At 33.6% G+C, this 25,377-nt stretch overlaps 1 protein-coding gene across 4 annotated transcripts in view; it reads right to left on the bottom strand.

Moving 5' to 3' along the window:
* adam12a (ADAM metallopeptidase domain 12a) overlaps nt 1-25,377 on the bottom strand; it is a 251,967-nt gene that overhangs the window by 21,288 nt on the left and 205,302 nt on the right. For all 4 annotated transcript variants that reach the window (XM_073918906.1, XM_073918907.1, XM_073918908.1 and 1 more), the window contains 2 exons: nt 22,516-22,714; nt 10,412-10,489 (listed from right to left, as the gene is read on the bottom strand). In XM_073918906.1, coding sequence (XP_073775007.1) covers nt 10,412-10,489; nt 22,516-22,714 — 277 coding nt within the window. The remainder of the gene's footprint in view (nt 1-10,411; nt 10,490-22,515; nt 22,715-25,377) is intronic.

The raw sequence follows: 25,377 nt of genomic DNA, 5'->3' as shown, positions 1-25,377 counted from the left end.
TATTTTCCCCAAGTACCACCTCAGAAAAAAAACAATTCTCTCCAAGTACCAGCATAATCACCAGTATTGAAATAAATAGCATAGTTGGCCAAATTAAGCCGCTACAGCACTGCACAGTTCGAGTCATATTCATTTAACAAATTTATTTTCCAAACAAAATATGAAGCTGATCAGTCGATTCTTGTCACGTGACTCGCGGTGCGGCATTCAGAAAAGTTAAGATATTTTCAGCTGGGGACGCCTGGAATACACTGCAAAAAATGCTTTTCTTGCTTAGATTTTTTGTCTTATTTCTAGTCTAAATATCTAAAACTTCTTATATTAAGAAAGATTTTCTAGACAAGCAAAACAAATTGTCTTGATTTAAGAAATAAAATGCCAATATTAAGTGAGTTTTTCCATAAAACAAGCAAAATAATCTGGCAATGGGGTGAGCAAATTAATCTTGTTTTTTCTTTTGACGTAAGATTATTTTGCTTACCCCATTGGCAGATTATTTTGCTTGTTTTACGGAAAAACTCACTTAATATTGGCATATTAGTTCTCAAAACAAGACAGTATGTTTTGCTTGTCTAGAAAATTCTTCTTGATTTAGGAATTGTTAGATATTTGGACTAGAAACAAGACAAAAAATCTAAGTAAGAAAAGCATTTTTTTGCAGTGTACACAAGCGCATTGTGCTGCAGTACTCATTTTGCTAGCCTGTGGGTTAAATTTTGGCACTCAAGTAACCGAGATGTAACAAGAGAATACGGTCATTTTTCAAAATAAAAGATTTTTCAAAATAAATTGTTAAATCGTTCAGATTATAAATAAAATTTAATTAAGATTTTTTTGCGGCCCGGTACCAGTTGATCTATAGACATTTGCCGGTCTATGGTCCGAGGAATGGGGACCCCTGCTCTAGCATCTAGTATCTCCTCTGCAAGCACCACGCACCTCTTTTACTAGTTCTGCGCTGATTTACTTGATTTTTAGCAGCTGATGACGCGATGCATTAAAAGTAAACATTCTAAGCACAGCGCTTTGATCGTAGGCTTTAGAGAACAGCCAATGCTTATCACATTGGCGTTATCTTACACATCAACTGATCAAAATTATATTCATTTTTTCTTTCATTACTCAGTGATTCCTCCAAGAACCACTAGAAGTAAGCCCGCGTACCGGTACACGTACCACAGTTTGAGAACCACTGATGTAGACAATATATTTTGGCGGATTTAATTAAAACTCTTTTATTAAATACTCATAATCATTAAAATAAGAGTTTGGTCACCTAACAACTTTTGAAATAGAAAGATAATAGCCGGCAGCTAGCTCTCACATGGTCGCCCACTGAAGCTAAGCAGGGCTGCGCCCGGTCAGTACCTGGATGGGAGACCACATGGGAAAAGCAGGGTTGCTGCCGGAAGTGGTGTTAGTGAGGCAAGCAGGGGGCGCTCAACCTGCAGTCTGTGTGGGTCCTAATGCCCCAGTATAGTGACGGGGACACTATACTGCTCAGCGAGCGCTGTCTTTCGGATGAGACATTAAACCGAGGTCCCGACTCTCTGTGGTCGTTAAAAATCCCAGGATGTCCTTCGAAAAGAGTAGGGGTGCCCAAATCTGCCCACTGGCCTCTGTCCATCGTGGCCTCCTAACCATCCCCATATTCCAATTGGCTTCATCACTGTCTCCTTTCCACCAATCAGCTGGTGTGTGGTGTGCGGTCTGGCACAAAATGGCTGCCGTTGCGTCATACAGGTGGATGTTGCACACTGGTGGTGGATGAGGAGATTCCCCCCTATGTGTAAAGCGCTTTGAGTGCCCAGAAAAGCACTAAATAAATGTAAGGAATTATTATTATTATTATTATTATTATTATACTTTTAATTAAAGACTCTAAATTGAACTGTTTTATGATTATCTTGATTTTTTCTGTTTATTAAATTTTGTTCAAAATTTTGCATCTTAAGTCATTTTGATCAGTTAATTCCAGTTTTGGCTCGAGCTGGTTAATAACTCTTATCATCGTTACCCTTACATTTGCCTGACTTTTTTGTTATACAACTGAGAACGTAGTCCTAGTTGACGCGTCATGGTTGGAAATTTAAGCTACAGTTATGTCTGTAATTAACAGTGGGGCTATTTTTGCACATAGTCCGAATTAGCCTGTTCAATAACAGAAAATACTATTAATACTATCATTTTAATATGACATGTTGAATAATGAAATCAAATAATTATACTATAATATTTAAGTTAATTTCAAGCTTCAATTTCTTGGCCCACCTGCAGGACTACCAAGGCCGTCTAGGTTGAGAGTCCCTGGCTTAAAGAGGCAAATGATATTAACCTTAAAATGATTTTTTTTAAAAAACTGCTTTCATTCTAGCCGAAATAAAACAAATCAGACTTTCTCCAGAAGAAAAAATGTTTTAGGAAATACTGTGTTAAATTTTCTTGCTCTGTTAAACATCATTTGGGAAATATCTGCAAAAGAAAAGGAGGGCTAATAATTTGACTTCAGCTGTATGTAGGAAATAATCCTGCAGCTTTACAGTGTGTTTGCGGAGCAGATTTGAAGTCCTGCATTCGCTGTAAATCTCCTCAACATCCATCAAACACTCCAGCGCTTCCTCTTTCTCCAGCCGGCAGCGTTTCTTTCTGCTTCTCCTCTCTCTTGATGAGCTGCAGATGTTCAACCCAGAGGAACATCCTGATCTAATCTGGAGAATCGTGAGCTCATTCATGCTCTTCAGGATCTGCTCAAACCTGCTGCTCAGATGCTGAAACACTCTCGCTCTGTCAGGTTTCACCCCTCCGTATTTACACAGAGCTCATCTGGACTCTGTTTTACAGTGATCTAAACACAGTTCACTTAATTAAATGAGGATTTTAAAACGCTGGAAGGCTTGCAGATGATGTAAACATGTAAAAGAGTGTGGAAACCAAGCTTTCCAACAAGGATGGCGTGAGCTCAGAAAACCTCATTTGTGGGGCTGCATGCACAATACAGTATATAGTAACCGGCCACTTTATTAGGTACACCTGTCCAACTGCTTTTTAATGCAAATTTCTAATCAGTCAATCACATGGAAGCAACTCAATGCATTTAGGTATGTAGACATAGTCATAGTTCGAACTGAGCATCAGAATGGGGAAGAAAGAGGATATAAGTGACTTTGAACGTGCCATGGTTGTCGGTGCTGGTCTGAGTATTTCAGAAACTGCTGATCTACTGGGATTTTCACACACAACCATCTCTAGGGTTTACAAAGAATGATCTGAAAAGGAGAAAATGAATGCTAATTGAGCATCACGTGAACACAGCTGTAGCGTACAGTCCACAGATAAAATTTCTTATTGATTTTATCACGGTCCGACAGAACGGTTTTACGACTCCTGGCTCCAAGAAGTCTGGATTTTCGTGACAGCTTAAGTTGTTCAGGGGGCCTGGATAGATAAGCAGGAAAACTTCAAAGACATTCCTGCCCAAATACACTCACACACACACATACACCCCCACGAGGCTGTTCCGACAGAAAGAAAATGAACTCATCAAATCCAGAACCAGCACAAAACCAATGTGTTATGTTTTGTAAACTTTGTATCTCATTTCTGACTTTTCTCACCTGTGTAACCTCTCTTATAACCTGTATGCATGTTCTATTTAGGCCTTTGTAAAGCATAAATATTGTAAGGATATGAAAAATTATGTTAATGTACTTTCAACCCCCCCCATGTTTGGTACCGATGGGTTTCTGCTGACATTTTACAACACATGATGCATAGATCGAGACCATAACTCGCATTGCTTTATTCTTTAAAGCCCTGTATTAAATGCCTGTCCGCATGCTTTAGGCGGACGCTCAAATTTGCATACGAGGAGCCTTGAGACAAAGAAAGGGTTCACGCGCAAACTTTCCCCTGAAATCATTGGTCATGCTGTACGGGTTGTCACGTGACCCGCAGGTATAAGCACACTTCCCCCCAAACATCTGGGCAGAAAGAGAACGTCCCAAAAAGGAACATCATTGACGGTGGTCCCTTTAAGGGCCACACGGCTCTTCACAGCCGCATGGACTTTCCCGCCACGTTTTCTTTATTTTCCGGCAAAGTAAATTCAGTTTAAAGTTTGCGATCGTGTTCGTCCGAACTGCATTACAAACTCCACGCATCAAAGGACATCAAGAGTAGTTTTCATCACGACGGAAGAGAGACGCATAAAAGAGACCTCCAGACATGAAAAACCAGGTGATTTTAGTTATGCGATTAAGCTGTGCCCCTTTTATCAAAAAGGTGTTTTTTATAACCTTGGTGGTCCTTAATGGTGCGGGTGGAACTGAAAGTTTTGTCACTCTTTTACCTGAAATCTATAATTCCTAGCTTTACTATGTCTCTTTGCTGTTACATGTTCTATAGACCCGATATCTCCGCGTGGTTTACCTTTGTTCTGTGTTAAATGTATGTTTGTGCGTTTGTTTGTTCGTTACGTCTGACTAGTCAATAAATTCCATTATAATCAAATGAATTGTATTGTTTGCCTCACGAGAAAACGTCACTGAAATACAGATTCCCCTGCCTAGCTATTATAAGTTGTTTAAAACTTTTGAATGATTAATCTACTTCACAAGAAGTAGCAATTAAATTCCCTTGTTCTAAATGAATAAATTACCGTGTCCGCTCGGAAGAGCGGCGGCTCTGCTTGTGTTCGTTTGGTCAAATTAACAATAAATTGATCCGGAATATTAATGATTAATAATAATTCGTTATTGTTGATAATTAATATTCATAATCTGGGAATCCGCTCGGTCGCGCGAGCATGATCATTTACAATCATAGGTTTGTTTGACCAAACTGACTGAAGCTTAAGCCGGAATATTAATAATTAAGAATAAACCGTTATTGTTGATTATTAATATTCATAAAATGAGCTAATTTCATGCTACACCGCAGCCTAGCTGAGTATTGTTGCTGACTTTGTCCATCCCTTTAGGACTCCTGATGGCTACTTCCAGCAGGATAACGCACCCTGTCATAAAGCACAAATGATCTCAGACTGGTTTCTTGAACATGACAATGAGTTCACTGTACTCAAATGGCCTCCACAGTCACCAGAGCTCAATCCAATAGAGCACCTTTGGGATGTGGTGAAACGGGATATTGGTATCATGGATGTGCAGCCGACAAATCTGCAGCCTCTGTGTGATGCTATCATGTCAATACGGAGGAAAATATCTGAGGAATATTTCCAGTACCTTCTTGAATCTATGCTACTAAGAATTAAGGCAGTTCTGAAGGCAAAAAAAGGGGTCCAACTTGATACTAGTAAGGTGTACCTAATAAAGTGGCCATATGGGTGATTCCCAGTACTGGGTTGCAGCTGGAAGCAGGGGCGCAACTACACATTTACTGAGGGGTATGCGGGTTAAATTTTGTGTGATCCCTCTTATTTTATATTAATTAATTAATAATAAATGAAGACAAATTTTCAGATTAATCTTATAACTTTTGACATTATGTATGATTTGACAGTTTATTTTGATAAAAATAAAAACAAATCTAAACAGTTACATCTACATGAACACTTTAGGCTGTGGGGCTGCATGTTATTGTGTTAAATGATTTTGAATTAAACAATAACAATATTATATTAGTTTAAAATGCAAAATAATGTTTTTTTAACAAAATATATTTATTTATTTTTAATATTTGAAACTTTTAATAAGGATAATTTTAAAAATAGTTTTGAAACAACGGCGCCCCCCCATGTGTGGCGCCCCTATGCGCCGCATATACTGCATACCCCCTTGTTGCGCCACTGGCTGGAAGGGCAGCCACTGTGTAATTATATACTGGATAAGTTGGCAGTTCATTCTGCTGTGGCGACCCCGGATGAATAAAGGAACTAAGCTGAAGGAAAATAAAGAACTGAAACATATGACGTAAGGGTTTGCTTAATTCGAAAGGTTGCATGATTTAAATGCTTCAGTGTGAATCTGATCAGTTTGATTTTAAGTCAAGTATTACATTGCAGTTTCTAATAAAGTTACCGCCCAGCTGATGAGTAATGTTTAATCTACACCTAAAACCCTTGGCTCTTGGTTTGTATGTTAGTTTTGAGCATTCTCATCTGCTCTGGGGTTTCAAACATATAAACATCTCAAATTAAACTCACTTGTGGTTAAAAAAGAAGCAAAACGTTCAGCATGTCTTAGCTCTTGTAGTGTTTCACAGCAGAAACCTGCATGAATGAGGTTATTGGGGACGATTGTTTGATCGATTTGCTCAGGGAAACGGTGGGAATAATGACATGTTTTTACATTACAGCACAAGCAGAGAATGACTGGAAATAAAGGTCTTTTGTTGCCTTCAGGTTGTGCCAGAATCACTATAATAACGTTCAGAATAACAGAAACGCCCTCTTGAAATCATATTGCAAATAAGCCATTTTCTATTCTCTCTCTGAGCATTTACATTAATAAATAAATGCAACAAAATAAAATTACTATCATTTTGTGTTTACATGTGAAATTAATATTTTAGTGAAATGTGTATTCACATTATGGGAGTAAACCTACAATGCCTAAGTAGAGTAACTAGTGATATTACTTATCTGTCTGTATGTCTGTCTGTCTGTCTGTCTGTCTGTCTATCTGTCTGTCTATCTGTCTATCTGTCTATCTATCTGTCTATCTGTCTGTCTATCTGTCTATCTATCTATCTATCTATCTATCTATCTATCTATCTATCTGTCTGTCTGTCTGTCTGTCTGTCTGTCTGTCTGTCTGTCTGTCTGTCTGTCTGTCTGTCTATCTGTCTATCTGTCTATCTATCTATCTATCTATCTATCTATCTATCTATCTGTCTGTCTGTCTGTCTGTCTGTCTGTCTGTCTGTCTGTCTGTCTGTCTGTCTGTCTGTCTGTCTGTCTATCTATCTATCTATCTATCTATATAAATAAATATATATTTTATTAAATTTAAAAAAGTCAGATGTTGACGTGACTAAACTTTTTCTCTTTTAGGTAAGTTAGGATGATCACATTTGTTTCTGTTCTGCTTAATAGCAGAATAATGAGGGAGATTTTTTGAGAAATTGTTATAACTTTTCTTGAAAGTCAAGTTTACACACAATAAGATTATTCTGCCCCTGAAAAAGCTCAGATGATGATGTCAAGGTTTTGGAAGTTTCTGATTGGCTAATTGACAACATTTGAGTTAATTAGAGGCACAACTGTAGAATAGTATTTAAGGAAAACCTCAAACACACACTGCTTCCTTGTGTGACAACATGGAGAAATCAACAAGCCAGAATCAACAACAAAGCCAGATTACAATTTGCTAAATGACACTGGGAAAAGACTAATTTTTGGAGACATGTCCTAAGATTGAACTGTATGGCCATAATGAGCAATGTTACATTTGGAGGACAAAGGGGAAAGCTTACAAGCCTAATAACACCATCCCAACTGTGAAGTATGGGGGCGGCAGCATCATGTTGTGGGGCTGTTTTGCTGCAGGAGGGACTGGTCCACTTCACAGCATAGATGGCATCATGAAGAAAGAACATTATGTAGAAATACTGAAGCAACATCTCAAGACATCAGCCAGGAAATTAAAACTTGGCCATGGGTCTTCTAAACAGACCATGACCCTCAGCATACTGCCAAATTAGTTCAAATGTGCTTTAAGGACAACAGAGTTAATATTTGGAGTGGCCATCACAAAGCCCTGAACTTAATCCTATAGAAAATTTGTGGGCAGAGTTGAAAAAGCTTGTGCGAGCAAGACTGAAAAAATCTGCCTCAAATCTGACTCAGTTACACCAATTCTGTCAGGAGGAATGGGCCAAAATTCCTGCAAACTATTGTGAGAAGCTTGTGAAAGGATACCCAAAACATTTGACCAAAGTTATACAGTTTAAAAGCAAAGCTAAAAAATACCAAGGAAATGTGTGTAAACTTTTGACTGTCTAGAAATTAATAAAAAAAATTGTCAAAAAAAATTCTCAATTTTCTGGCATTTAGCAAATGTAAATGATTTAGGTAATCCTAAAGGACCTAAAATAGTAAATGTTTAGTATAAGTCACCATCAGACATTTTTTGAAAAATGGTTATGCTCCTTTTTTAGAGTGTATGTAAACGTCTGGTTTCAACTATATACATACATACATACACATATATATATATACATATACATACATACATACATACACACACACACACATATATATATATATATATATATATATATATATATATATATATATATATATATATATATATATATATATATATATATATATATATATACGCACACGCACACACACACACACACACAAAAGTTGGGGTTACACCTTGATTTAATGAACAATTTGCATAATTAACAATCCATTAACTTAGACTTTTTTAACAAATTAAGCTCATAAAATTATTAATATTAATAATTGATAATAACAAGTTATTATTTAATTATAAATATTTGTGTTTACTTTATTGTTAGTGGAACTAAAATTACGTTAAATTGAACTGCTCGTCTGTTGGAGCCTACAATTTATTCGTCTATTAATTCAAAGATCAATTCATTTCTTGGCCTGGAAGAATAATTAATCTTACTGCATTAACGGATCAGTACAACCTGTGGCTTTATCTTTGAGTTCAAGTAACTTGTTCTGTATGTAAAAAGCAAGCGATCCGCGTGGGCTCAAACAATATGTCAGTTGGCATTTCTTTGTGGAGTTTGCATGTTCTCCCCACAAATCTAAAGGAATGCGCTGTAGGGAACTAAATTGGCCGCAGTGGATGAGTGTGAATGCAAGAGTGTATGGGTGTTTCCCATTACTGGGCGGCAGCTGGAGGGGCCTCCGCTGTTCAAATCATATGCTGGATAAGTTGCCGGTTCATTTTGCTGTGGCGACCCCTGATTAACAAAGGAACTAAGCCAAAAAGAAAATGAATGAATGAATAATAATTAGGCAATGGAATATAAGTCTTCGGACAAAGCAGGCTTTTTAAAAAAAACTTTTTAAGGATCTGTGGACACCTTGTCACCACAAATTAACCATCTGAAAGCATACCGAGACCTCCTCCTCCAGCAGATCTCGGTACCATTGTTTGGTCTACATTTTTAGTGCACATGAGAGTATGATTGTTGCTTTCACACCTTCCCAAAAAGTCAATGCACCAACAAGGCAAATGAACTCTGGTTTGTTTTAACCGAACTAAAGGAACCAGGGGCCTCATGTATCAACGCTGCGTACGCACAAAAACTTTGCGTACGCCAGGTTTCACGCTCAGAATCGCTCACGTTTGGATTTACTAACAATGAACTGAACGTGGGAATGTGCGCAGGTTCACGGCAGCTTTCTGGCAGGCGTACGCACATTTTTTGTGCGTGTGTGTTTTATTTCCATTGGCGACTCCTAGAGGCAGTTGTGTTAAATTCCTCTCTACAAAGTGTCTGATCCTTGCAATGGCAGCTGTATGAGACGGGTTCATATAGTAGGTATGTAAGATTTCCATACCATACAGTTGACCAGCTAAACATTAAAGCACAATTTGCAGCGGTCGCCTGTTTTCCCAATGTAATCTGAGCGATCTACCGCACGCACATTGCTATAAAGAAACTATCTGAAGATGAATTTGCATGCGTGAATAACAAACATTTCCATTCAATAAATGTGCAAATAAAATATGATGCACAAACTTATTGATGATTCCTACTTGTCTTTCTCGTGATAAATAGTGGGCAAAATCTGATATGTAGCGGGAAAAAAAGAAGAAAGAATTCATCAGACGCTGGATTCGAACCGAGTTCATGCTCGAACGTGTCAGTTCATGAACACATGCGTCGTATGAGCTGCGCCACTGAGACTACTAAGGGTACTGCAACATTTTATAGATATAAACCACACTATTTCTTTCTTAAATGCACTCAGTGCGATGTTCAGACCCAACTGTGTTAACCGTATCAGCTAAACTCTCGCACTCTATTTTTCTCTTTTGTTGTTAATTCCGGAGAACAAACTTGCAAATAACACCGCTTTCTCCGGTCTACCTCCGAAAGCAGCACCTCCAATTCACATTCTGTTCAAAGTTTCTCTTTTTGCTTGATTTTGTCTTTGCTTTTTCGTTCGGTTTTTCCATTAGCATAGTCATTAGCATATTCATACGGGGGAGGAGGCAGGGAGGGGTTTTGTGCTCGTGCATGTTGCGCTCAGTTTCACGTTCATTCAGATGTACAAAAGAATATGCGTGAGATTCGGCGTACGCAGTGTTTCATACATCTGAAATTTTTTCTGCGTACGCACATTTACAGCTTTGTGCGTACGCTATGTTTTAGTAAGATTTCCACGCAAGTCTTCGTACATGAGGCCCCAGGTGTGAAAGCATCCTATAAGACAACAGGAGGGTTAATCAAGACTCACCCCGTGTCCGCTGCATTTGGCTGAACAGTCATGAACGCCGAGCACACTGATGTTCTGACACTGTCTGTTTATGCACATCTAGAGAAACACAGAGAGACTTGATTTAGTTGGATGTAGTCGTCCGTTCAACTCCACCTAAACACTTAGCCGCAATCCAAATGTATAAACACATGGAAACACACATCACATTCACTGCATTACATCTTCAATTCAGTAATACAGTGATGTCAGGCTCATTTCCAATGATGTCACGATGCAACCCATGATGTCAGTCTTTCCAATTTACACCCTATGCGAAAATCTCTGCTAAATAATGACATTTTGTCCACATGCATGGCAGAAAAACATTTTAGAAATGAAAAATAATGGCAGAAATGATGACACACATGTTCTAAACATCTACAAGATCTTCAAATCAAAATATCACCTGCAACACTTGACATATTTCATCAATTATTATCTGTATGAGTGAAATGATGTTCAATATGTACGGAAGCGTAGAGCTGCCACCCAGGTAAAAAAAAATCTGAGCTTTATCACGTTTGTACAATATACTTTTTTACGTTCTTACAATATAATTATCACGTTCTTACAATATAATATCACGTTTGTACAATATAATTATCACGTTCTTACAATATAATATCACGTTTGTACAATATAATATCACATTCTTACAATATAATATCACGTTCTTACAATATAATATCACGTTTGTACAATATAATTATCACGTTCTTACAATATAATATCACGTTTGTACAATATAATTATCACGTTCTTACAATATAATATCACGTTTGTACAATATAATTATCACATTCTTACAATATAATATCACGTTTGTACAATATAATATCACATTCTTACAATATAATATCACGTTCTTACAATATAATATCACGTTTGTACAATATAATATCACGTTCTTACAATATAATATCACGTTTGTACAATATAATATCACGTTCTTACAATATAATATCACGTTTGTACAATATAATTATCACGTTTGTACAATATAATATCACGTTTGTACAATATAATTATCACATTCTTACAATATAATATCACGTTTGTACAATATAATATCACATTCTTACAATATAATATCACATTTGTACAATATAATATCACATTCTTACAATATAATATCACGTTCTTACAATATAATATCACGTTCTTACAATATAATATCACGTTCTTACAATATAATATCACGTTCTTACAATATAATATCACGTTTGTACAATATAATATCACGTTCTTACAATATAATATCACGTTCTTACAATATAATATCACATTCTTACAATATAATATCACGTTCTTACAATATAATATCACATTCTTACAATATAATATCACGTTCTTACAATATAATATCACGTTCTTACAATATAATATCACGTTTGTACAATATAATTACCACGTTTGTACAATATAATATCACGTTTGTACAATATAATATCATGTTTGTACAATATAATATCACGTTCTTACAATATAATATCACGTTCTTACAACATAATATCACGTTTGTACAATATAATATCACGTTCTTACAATATAATATCACGTTTGTACAATATAATTATCACGTTCTTACAATATAATATCACGTTTGTACAATATAATATCACGTTTGTACAATATAATTATCACGTTTGTACAATATAATATCACGTTTGTACAATATAATTATCACATTCTTACAATATAATATCACGTTTGTACAATATAATATCACATTCTTACAATATAATTATCACGTTCTTACAATATAATATCACGTTTGTACAATATAATTATCACGTTTGTACAATATAATATCACGTTTGTACAATATAATATCACATTCTTACAATATAATATCACATTTGTACAATATAATATCACATTCTTACAATATAATATCACATTCTTACAATATAATATCACGTTCTTACAATATAATATCACGTTCTTACAATATAATATCACGTTTGTACAATATAATATCACGTTCTTACAATATAATATCACGTTCTTACAATATAATATCACGTTCTTACAATATAATATCACGTTTGTACAATATAATATCACGTTCTTACAATATAATATCACGTTTGTACAATATAATTATCACGTTCTTACAATATAATATCACGTTTGTACAATATAATTATCACGTTCTTACAATATAATATCACGTTTGTACAATATAATTTCACATTCTTACAATATAATATCACGTTCTTACAATATAATATCACGTTCTTACAATATAATATCACGTTTGTACAATATAATATCACGTTCTTACAGTATAATATCACGTTTGTACAATATAATTATCACGTTCTTACAATATAATATCACGTTTGTACAATATAATTATCACGTTCTTACAATATAATATCACGTTTGTACAATATAATTATCACGTTCTTACAATATAATATCACGTTCTTACAATATAATATCACGTTTGTACAATATACTTTTCACGTTCTTACAATATAATATCACGTTTGTACAATATACTTTTCACGTTCTTACAATATAATATCACATTCTTACAATATAATATCACGTTCTTACAATATAATATCACGTTTGTACAATATAATATCACGTTCTTACAATATAATTATCACGTTCTTACACTATAATATCACGTTTGTACAATATAATATCACGTTTGTACAATATACTTTTCACGTTCTTACAATATAATATCACGTTTGTACAATATACTTTTTACGTTCTTACAATATAATATCACATTCTTACAATATAATATCACGTTCTTACAATATAATATCACGTTCTTACAATATAATATCACGTTTGTACAATATAATTATCACGTTCTTACAATATAATATTACGTTTGTACAATATAGTTATCACGTTCTTACAATATAATATCATGTTTGTACAATATAATTATCACGTTCTTACAATATAATATCACGTTTGTACAATATAATTATCACGTTCTTACAATATAATTATCACGTTCTTACAATATAATATCACGTTTGTACAATATTATTATCACGTTCTTACAATATAATATCACGTTCTTACAATATAATATCACGTTTGTACAATATAATATCACATTCTTACAATATAATATCACGTTCTTACAATATAATATCACGTTTGTACAATATAATTATCACGTTCTTACAATATAATATCACGTTCTTACAATATAATATCACGTTTGTACAATATAATATCATGTTCTTACAATATAATATCACGTTTGTACAATATAATTATCACGTTCTTACAATATAATATCACGTTCTTACAATATAATATCACGTTTGTACAATATAATATCACGTTTGTACAATATACTTTTCACGTTCTTACAATATAATATCACGTTTGTACAATATACTTTTTACGTTCTTACAATATAATATCACATTCTTACAATATAATATCACGTTCTTACAATATAATATCACGTTCTTACAATATAATATCACGTTTGTACAATATAATTATCACGTTCTTACAATATAATATCACATTCTTACAATATAATATCACGTTCTTACAATAGAATATTACGTTTGTACAATATAATTATCACGTTCTTACAATATAATATCACGTTTGTTCAATATAATATCACGTTTGTACAATATAATTATCACGTTCTTACAATATAATATCATGTTTGTACAATATAATTATCACGTTCTTACAATATAATATCACGTTTGTACAATATAATATCACGTTTGTACAATATACTTTTCACGTTCTTACAATAGAATATTACGTTTGTACAATATAATTATCACGTTCTTACAATATAATATCATGTTTGTACAATATAATTATCACGTTCTTACAATATAATATCACGTTTGTACAATATAATATCACGTTTGTACAATATACTTTTCACGTTCTTACAATAGAATATTACGTTTGTACAATATAATTATCACGTTCTTACAATATAATATCACGTTTGTTCAATATAATATCACGTTTGTACAATATAATTATCACGTTCTTACAATATAATATCACGTTTGTACAATATAATTATCACGTTCTTACAATATAATATCACGTTTGTACAATATAATATCACGTTCTTACAATATAATATCACGTTTGTACAATATAATTATCACGTTCTTACAATATAATATCACATTCTTACAATATAATATCACGTTCTTACAATATAATATCACGTTTGTACAATATAATTATCACGTTCTTACAATATAATATCATGTTTGTACAATATAATTATCACGTTCTTACAATATAATATCACGTTTGTACAATATAATTATCACGTTCTTACAATATAATATCACGTTTGTACAATATAATATCACGTTTGTACAATATAATTATCACGTTCTTACAATATAATATCACGTTTGTACAATATAATTATCACGTTCTTACAATATAATATCACGTTCTTACAATATAATATCACGTTTGTACAATATAATATCACATTCTTACAATATAATATCACGTTCTTACAATATAATATCACGTTTGTACAATATAATTATCACGTTCTTACAATATAATATCACGTTCTTACAATATAATATCACGTTTGTACAATATATTATCACGTTCTTACAATATAATATCACGTTTGTACAATATAATTATCACGTTCTTACAATATAATATCACGTTCTTACAATATAATATCACGTTTGTACAATATAATATCACGTTTGTACAATATACTTTTCACGTTCTTACAATATAATATCACGTTTGTACAATATACTTTTTACGTTCTTACAATATAATATCACATTCTTACAATATAATATCACGTTCTTACAATATAATATCACGTTCTTACAATATAATATCACGTTTGTACAATATAATTATCACGTTCTTACAATATAATATCACATTCTTACAATATAATATCACGTTCTTACAATAGAATATTACGTTTGTACAATATAATTATCACGTTCTTACAATATAATATCACGTTTGTTCAATATAATATCACGTTTGTACAATATAATTATCACGTTCTTACAATATAATATCATGTTTGTACAATATAATTATCACGTTCTTACAATATAATATCACGTTTGTACAATATAATTATCACGTTCTTACAATATAATATCACGTTCTTACAATATAATATCACGTTTGTACAATATAATTATCACGTTCTTACAATATAATATCACGTTTGTACAATATAATTATCACGTTTGTACAATATAATATCACGTTTGTACAATATAATTATCACATTCTTACAATATAATATCACGTTCTTACAATATAATATCACGTTTGTACAATATAATATCACATTCTTACAATATAATATCACGTTCTTACAATATAATATCACGTTTGTACAATATAATTATCACGTTTGTACAATATAATATCACGTTTGTACAATATAATATCACATTCTTACAATATAATATCACATTTGTACAATATAATATCACATTCTTACAATATAATATCACGTTCTTACAATATAATATCACGTTCTTACAATATAATATCACGTTTGTACAATATAATTATCACGTTCTTACAATATAATATCACGTTCTTACAATATAATATCACGTTCTTACAATATAATATCACGTTTGTACAATATAATATCACGTTCTTACAATATAATATCACGTTTGTACAATATAATTATCACGTTCTTACAATATAATATCACGTTCTTACAATATAATATCACGTTCTTACAATATAATATCACGTTTGTACAATATAATATCACGTTCTTACAATATAATATCACGTTTGTACAATATAATATCACGTTCTTACAATATAATATCACGTTTGTACAATATAATATCACATTCTTACAATATAATATCACGTTCTTACAATATAATATCACGTTCTTACAATATAATATCACGTTTGTACAATATAATTATCACGTTCTTACAATATAATATCACGTTTGTACAATATAATTATCACGTTCTTACAATATAATATCACGTTTGTACAATATAATTATCACGTTCTTACAATATAATATCACGTTCTTACAATATAATATCACGTTTGTACAATATACTTTTCACGTTCTTACAATATAATATCACATTCTTACAATATAATATCACGTTCTTACAATATAATATCACGTTTGTACAATATAATATCACGTTTGTACAATATAATATCACGTTCTTACAATATAATATCACGTTTGTACAATATAATTATCACGTTCTTACAATATAATATCACGTTTGTTCAATATAATATCACGTTTGTACAATATAATTATCACGTTCTTACAATATAATATCACGTTTGTACAATATAATTATCACGTTCTTACAATATAATATCACGTTTGTACAATATAATATCACGTTCTTACAATATAATATCACGTTTGTACAATATAATTATCACGTTCTTACAATATAATATCACGTTTGTACAATATAATATCACGTTCTTACAATATAATATCACGTTTGTACAATATAATTATCACGTTCTTACAATATAATATCACGTTTGTTCAATATAATATCACGTTTGTACAATATAATTATCACGTTCTTACAATATAATATCACGTTTGTACAATATAATTATCACGTTCTTACAATATAATATCACGTTTGTACAATATAATTATCACGTTCTTACAATATAATATCACGTTTGTACAATATAATTATCACGTTCTTACAATATAATATCACGTTCTTACAATATAATATCACGTTCTTACAATATAATATCACGTTCTTACAATATAATATCACGTTTGTACAATATAATTATCACGTTCTTACAATATAATATCACGTTTGTACAATATAATTATCACATTCTTACAATATAATATCACGTTTGTACAATATAATATCACATTCTTACAATATAATATCACGTTCTTACAATATAATATCACGTTCTTACAATATAATATCACGTTTGTACAATATAATATCACGTTCTTACAATATAATATCACGTTTGTACAATATAATTATCACGTTCTTACAATATAATATCACGTTCTTACAATATAATATCACGTTCTTACAATATAATATCACGTTTGTACAATATACTTTTTACGTTCTTACAATATAATATCACATTCTTACAATATAATATCACGTTCTTACAATATAATATCACGTTTGTACAATATAATTATCACGTTCTTACAATATAATATCACATTTTTACAATATAATATCACGTTCTTACAATATAATATTACGTTTGTACAATATAATTATCACGTTCTTACAATATAATATCACGTTTGTACAATATAATTATCACGTTCTTACAATATAATATCACGTTTGTACAATATAATTATCACGTTCTTACAATATAATATCCCGTTTGTTCAATATAATATCACGTTTGTACAATTTAATTATCACGTTCTTACAATATAATATCATGTTTGTACAATATAATTATCACGTTCTTACAATATAATAGCATGTTTGTACAATATAATTATCACGTTCTTACAATATAATATCACGTTTGTACAATATAATTATCACGTTCTTACAATATAATATCACGTTCTTACAATATAATATCACATTCTTACAATATAATATCACGTTTGTACAATATAATATCACGTTTGTACAATATAATTGTCACGTTCTTACAATATAATATCACGTTTGTACAATATAATATCACGTTTGTACAATATAATATCACGTTTGTACAATTTAATTATCACGTTCTTACAATATAATATCACGTTCTTACAATATAATATCATGTTTGTACAATATAATTATCACGTTCTTACAATATAATAGCATGTTTGTACAATATAATTATCACGTTCTTACAATATAATATCACGTTTGTACAATATAATTATCACGTTCTTACAATATAATATCACGTTCTTACAATATAATATCACATTCTTACAATATAATATCACGTTCTTACAATATAATATCACGTTTGTACAATATAATATCACGTTCTTACAATATAATATCACGTTCTTACAATATAATATCACGTTCTTACAATATAATATCACATTCTTACAATATAATATCACGTTCTTACAATATAATATCACGTTTGTACAATATAATTGTCACGTTCTTACAATACAATATCATGTTTGTACAATATAATTGTCACGTTATTATGTGAAAATTTTATTGCTTAGGCTACGTTTACCTGGTGCGATCAGAGCGTGAAAAAATGTCTCGTTTTACAGAATTAATTAAGTTCAATCTTATGCTTGGATTGAGACATGGGGAAATTTTGCAGCTACTGATTGTGATTACTAGACCCAGTAATAAAACAGTTATTGACGTTATGATCCAAACTCTATCGCAAGAACCTTTGCATGTCTGCCATTGTGACATTTTCTGTTCCCAGATCGCAGCGAATCCGGGAAGGTGTCCCAAGCCTCTTTTCAACTTCTGCTATGAAATAACCAGCAATGATTTTGGGATCACTGTTTGTTGAAAAGGCATGAAGCCAAATCACAGCTCTCGAAAACCCATCAATGGCTCCATTTATACAGATTCCAAAGGGCTTCAGTTTGTCGTAGGAGTCGACGTGGTATGGTGGCAAATCAATGCCAATATTAATCGAGCGCAGCGGTGATGTTTGCGCACGTTTAGAAGTGAACCGTGAGCAGATTACAGGTCTACACGCGAGAAAACTACAGCTCGCGAGCGCACAGGGGATCTTCACGCGCGCGCACATCATCATCTGTGCGCACGTATGGCGGCAAATAATGTGATAATTATATTGTACAAACATGATATTATATTGTAAGAATGTGATATTATATTGTAAGAACGTGAAAAGTATATTTTACAAACGTGATATTATATTGTAAGAACGTGAAAAGTATATTTTACAAACGTGATATTATATTGTAAGAACGTGATATTATATTGTAAGAACGTGATATTATATTGTAAGAACGTGATATTATATTGTAAGAACGTGAAAAGTATATTTTACAAACGTGATATTATATTGTAAGAACGTGATAATTATATTGTACAAACGTGATATTATATTGTAAGAACTTGAAAAGTATATTTTACAAACGTGATATTATATTGTAAGAACGTGATAATTATATTGTACAAACATGATATTATATTGTAAGAACGTGATAATTATATTGTACAAACATGATATTATATTGTAAGAACGTGAAAAGTATATTTTACAAACGTGATATTATATTGTAAGAACGTGATAATTATATTGTACAAACGTGATATTATATTGTAAGAACGTGATAATTATATTGTACAAACGTAATATTATATTGTAAGAACGTAATAATTATATTGTACAAACATGATATTATATTGTAAGAACGTAATAATTATATTGTACAAACGTGATATTATATTGTAAGAACGTGATATTATATTGTAAGAATGTGATATTATATTGTACAAACATGATATTATATTGTAAGAATGTGATATTATATTGTACAAACATGAAATTATATTGTAAGAACGTGATATTATATTGTAAGAATGTGATATTATATTGTACAAACATGATATTATATTGTAAAAACGTAATAATTATATTGTACAAACGTGATACTATATTGTAAGAATGTGATAATTATATTGTACAAACGTGATATTATATTGTAAGAACGTGAAAAGTATATTGTACAAACGTGATAAAGCTCAGATTTTTTTTTACCTGGGTGGCAGCTCTACGCTTCCGTAAATATGAGCCCATGAGCCAAGAAAATAACGCTTTTTTTTTGTTGTAAATATTAGTTATGAAAATATATGAATTTTGTAAATACAAATGTGATGTTTGGCACTGAAATTAATTATTCAGATTAATTCAGTACTGAGTAAATCAAATCAAATCAAAGTTTATTTTTAGAGCACGTTCAATTACAACCTTTGGTCGACCAAGGTCCTGTATAAAAGCAGTAGCAGGTAAAACAGTAATACATTACCATAAAAACAGCAATATAAAACAATAGTAACAACAGTAAAAGTTTCCAAGAAAGAATCATATAGCCTGGAACCACAATTAGGGGGGTATTAAATGCACTCGGGAAAAAGAGTCTTTAACACTGATTTTAAAACAGATAGAGTGGGTGCTATTCTGATTTTGAATGGTGACTTATTCCATAGTTTCGGATCCACAACTGCAAAGCCTCTATGGCCCCTGCATTTGAAACGGGATCGGGGTGTTTGCAATAGATGGCAGTCAAAATTTGATCTAAGCAATCGGGTTTGGGCCTTAGTAGTTATCAAATCAGAAAGACACGGTGGTGCTAGGTTATACAAAGTTTTATAAACATGAGTAAAATTGTATGGTCTATTCGGAAATTAACCGGCAATCAATGTACTGTAGTGATCACGATATTGGAGTGATGTGATGGAAGGATGGAACTTTGTGCTGTGCAGTGATCTTTTGAATCACTGTGAGAACTTGGGAGCCAGCTGGTCGGCACAGGTTCTCAGACAGGCTGGTGAAACACCGTCTGGGCCTGGTGCTTTCGTTCTCGTCTGTTTACTGATAGTGTGTTCAAAAGAGCAAGACTCAAAAGAGCAAGAGCACCAGCCCCAATCATGTACACCTTCTACAGAGGCACTATTGAGAGCATCCTGACCAGCTGCATCACTGTGTGGTTTGGAACCTGCAATGCATCCTGCAGGAAAACTCTTCAACGCATAGTGAGAACAGCTGAGAAGATCATTGGTGTCTCTCTCCCCTCCCTTCAGGACATCTACAGCACACGTCTTACCCGTAAAGCCCTCTGCATAACAGCAGATGCCACCCACCCAATGCACAGCTTCTTCAGTCTGCTGCCATCAGGGAGGAGACTGCGCAGTCTCCAGGCCAGGACCAACAGACTGAAAGACAGCTTCATCCATCAGGCTGTCAGGAAGCTGAACTCTCTCCCAGCTCTGCTCCCCGCTCCCTCCCCACGCACCTCCTCCCCTCGCACCTCTGGACTCTGACTGACACACACACACACACACACACACACACACACACACACACACACACACACACACACTCATCTGCACTGGTCACTTTATGCAGACACACTATACTACCTCTCAATATGTCACTGTCACTTTATCACAATTATCATGTTTACAAGTTCTTTTTGCACTATACTGTTTTTTTTATCTGCACAACTCTGGTTTACTCTGCACTCATTGCTATATGCCCTTAATGTCACTGTATTGTTTACAATTTTTATTACATATGTATATTTTTTTAGACCACATTTATGTGCAATGTATATACTGTAAATTTTCTTTTTTTCTTTTTTTTTTCTTAAACTCTACTATTTTTTATATATATATATATATTATATTAATGTTAAGCACCTTGGGTCTGAGAGTAACGCAATTTCGATTCTCTGTATGTCTTGTACATGTGGCTGAATTGACAATAAAGCTGACTTTGACTTTGAAAAGCACCAATTGACCCGCCAACCCACTTCCGTGGAACCGTTCTTCACTGGACTTGAACCCCTTTGTCGTGGTCAACTCCGCTCTGCTTCTCCGACGTACATGGTGAGCTACTGGACAAACTGGTAACAGCAAGAAAGCCGTCCATACAGAGGTAAGCGGTCAGTTGGTAAGCGTGAATAGGAATGACGTCATACCGTCCTCGTAGCGTTCATTTTAAAGATGAAATGCAGCCATATATACCTCTGGCTACAAAATTCAGGATCTCCAGAAATGTATATAGGGCCACATTTTCAGAATGAGCCTATGTTGTTGATTTTCTAACTCTTCCAAACTTTAGATATTAGTATTGTCTGAAGAGATTGCATTTTTTATTTTAGACAAAATAAATGCTCTAAATGAAAACATTTTCATTTTACAATAAGAAGAAACATCATCAAGAGTTTATATATTAAAGCAGCAAATCAGTTTTACTCAAAATAAACTCATAATAGTGAAAACTAGGTTGCTTAAGATGCTGTTAATCAACATTCAGGTCAGATCTGAATGAGTTTGAGTTTGATTATAATAAGCTTTAGTAAGGCTCTGTTTTAATGATATTTTTACCATGTTTTGTCCACACTTGGTGCCGGTGAGCACAAGTCCCGGATCCGGCATGTCGTCTCCCAGATAAACATGAGTCCCGCGGCACAAGATTCGTCCTCCCTCCTGAAGCGGGATGTTGGTTTCAATGGAAACGGCATTGGTGCCTATTACCGGCCGGTTGGCTCCACCCTGACACTGGATCTTCCCACATTTGGCATCTCTGGAAAACAACAGGAGGAAACTATTGGATGTGGGGAATGTGGAATTTCAGTAACACTTCATCCATCCATCCATCCATCCATCCAGCTCTCTGTCTTTCTGTCTGTCTGTCTGTCTGTCTGTCTGTCTGTCTGTCTGTCCATCCGTCTATCTATCCATTTATCCATCTATCCTTCTATCCATTCGTCTATCTATCCGTCTGACTGTCTCTCTGTCTGCCTATCTATCTATCTATCTATCTATCTATCTATCTATCTATCTATCTATCTATCTATCTATCTATCTATCTATCTATCTATCTATCTATCTATCTATCTATCTATCTATCTATCTATCTATCTATCTATCTATCTCTCTGTCTGTCCATCCATCCGTTCATCCATCCATCCGTTCATCCATCTATCTATCCATCCATCCATCCATCCATTCGTCTATCTATCCATCTGTCTGTCTACCTACCTACCCACCTACTCATCCACTCATCCATCCATCCATCCACTCATCCATCCATCCACCATCCGTCCGTCCGTCCGTCCGTCTGTCTGTCTGTCTGTCTGTCTGTCTGTCTATCTGTCTATCTATCTATCTATCTATCTATCTATCTATCTATCTATCTATCTATCTATCTATCTATCTATCTATCTATCTATCTGTCCATCTGTCCATCTGTCCTTCCATCCATCCATCCATCTATCTATCTATCTATCTATCTATCTATCTATCTATCTATCTATCTATCTATCTATCTATCTATCTATCTATCTATCTATCTATCTATCTATCTATCTATCTATCTATCTATCTATCTATCTATCTATCTATCTATCTATCCATCTATCCATCTAGCTTTCTGTCTGTCTGTCCGAATCACATCACATCACAGCAAATCACAGCACATTATGTTAGCTGACCAATCAGAGTCTTTTGAGAGCGGTCTTTGGAAGAACTAGGAAATATGACAGTCGTTTTCATGTTAGCTGAGTAGCTGTATATAATCAAAGTCAGATATATAAAAAAATAACATGATTTTTAACAAGTGAAGCACGAGCCCACGTTGCTTTGCATATTATAAACACAACCAAGCTTTAAAAATACACTCTGGACCACCCTTTAAAATGTTCTCTTTAATACCACATTTGTCATTTATTCTGTGAACTTTTAGTGAAGTTTACAAGTTTCTACTCAACATAACCTTGCTTTCTTCCCAATCCAAACTGACCTGTGACCCATTTTTTGGATTGTGATCCACCAGTTATGAACTACTGCTCTAAATCCTTCAGTAATGCCTCCTCACAGACCTAATAATAATATGAATCAGAGTTTCCCAGCGTGACACATACGTAGGGTTTTCACAGTGCCAAAGTGCGTCCTCCACCATAACACTACCAGCACATGCATCTTTGATTCCAGCGCAGCCAAAACATAGAGAAATAATGAGGCATCCTCTCTGCTAAACACCAATTACTGCATTCACGGACTCTTTCTCACGCAGACCAGTCCAAAAATGAAGAAGTAGACGAACAGACAGACGGAGAACGACTTCAGTCTCTCTGGCCAAAATAAAGAGTCATTAGCAGCTGAAAACTGTCTCTCCGTCTGTCCACTTCAGTCATTACAGTAATTACTTCATCCAGCATATGATCCGTAAAGCACTTGATTAAGCAGCCGGTCTGAGCTCAATTAAAGCACAATGTATGACAGGTGTTACCTGCACATGCTAATTACTCTGACATTTTCCCCAGGCTTCTGTTCTCTGATTGTGTTGCTGTTTGTTTCGCTGCAGTGTTTGTTTTCTTTGCAGATTGTTTTATTTGTATTTTTTGGCATTCATATGCGATAGTCAGTCAATAAAGAACAAGGATAGGAATTAAACGCTGACTTAAAATATCTTTTATATCTAAAATGCAAATCACGTTCAGCACATTTAAAACGTTCTGAGGATTTGAAGGCTCTTTTCATTCTCGGTCATGTTGAAATGCACTGACATAGCAGCAACTCAATGCATTTAGGCATGTAGACATGGTCAAGAAGATCTGCTGCAGTTCAAACTGAGCATCAGAATGGGGAATAAAGGGGATTTAAGTGACTTTGAACATGGCATGGTTGTTGGTGCCTGACAGGCTGGTGCAAATATTTCAGGAACTGCTGATTTGCTGGGATTTTCACGCACAACCATCTCTTCACATTACAGCCCATGTATGCAGAAGAGCATCTCTGAACACACAACACATTAAACCTATTGGGCTACAGCAGCAGAAGACCACACGGGGTGCCACTCCTGTCAGCTAAGAACAGGAAACTGAGGCTATAATTCACACAGGCTCAGCAAAACTGGACAATAGAAGATTGGAGAAACGTTGCCTGCTCTGATGAGTCTCCATTTCTGCTGCCACATTAGGGTGGTTGGGTCAGAATTTGGCATCAATTACATGAAAGCATGGATCCATCCTACCTTGTATCAATGGTTCAGGCTGGTGGTGGTGTAATGTTGTGGAGGAGATTTCTTGGGACACTTTTGGCCCATTAGTACCAATTGAGCATGGGGTCAACACCACAGCCTACCTAAGTATTGCTGCTGACCATGTCCATCTCTTTATGACCACAGTGTACCCATCTTCTGATGGCTACTTCCAGCATAATAACATGCCATGTCATAAAGCGCAA

Source organism: Danio rerio, chromosome 12, assembly GCF_049306965.1.
Source record: "Danio rerio strain Tuebingen ecotype United States chromosome 12, GRCz12tu, whole genome shotgun sequence".
In the NCBI taxonomy this organism is placed as follows: Eukaryota; Metazoa; Chordata; class Actinopteri; order Cypriniformes; family Danionidae; genus Danio; species Danio rerio.
The sequence above is the reverse complement of the archived record's forward strand: the minus strand, read 5'-3'. Positions and strand labels throughout refer to the sequence as shown.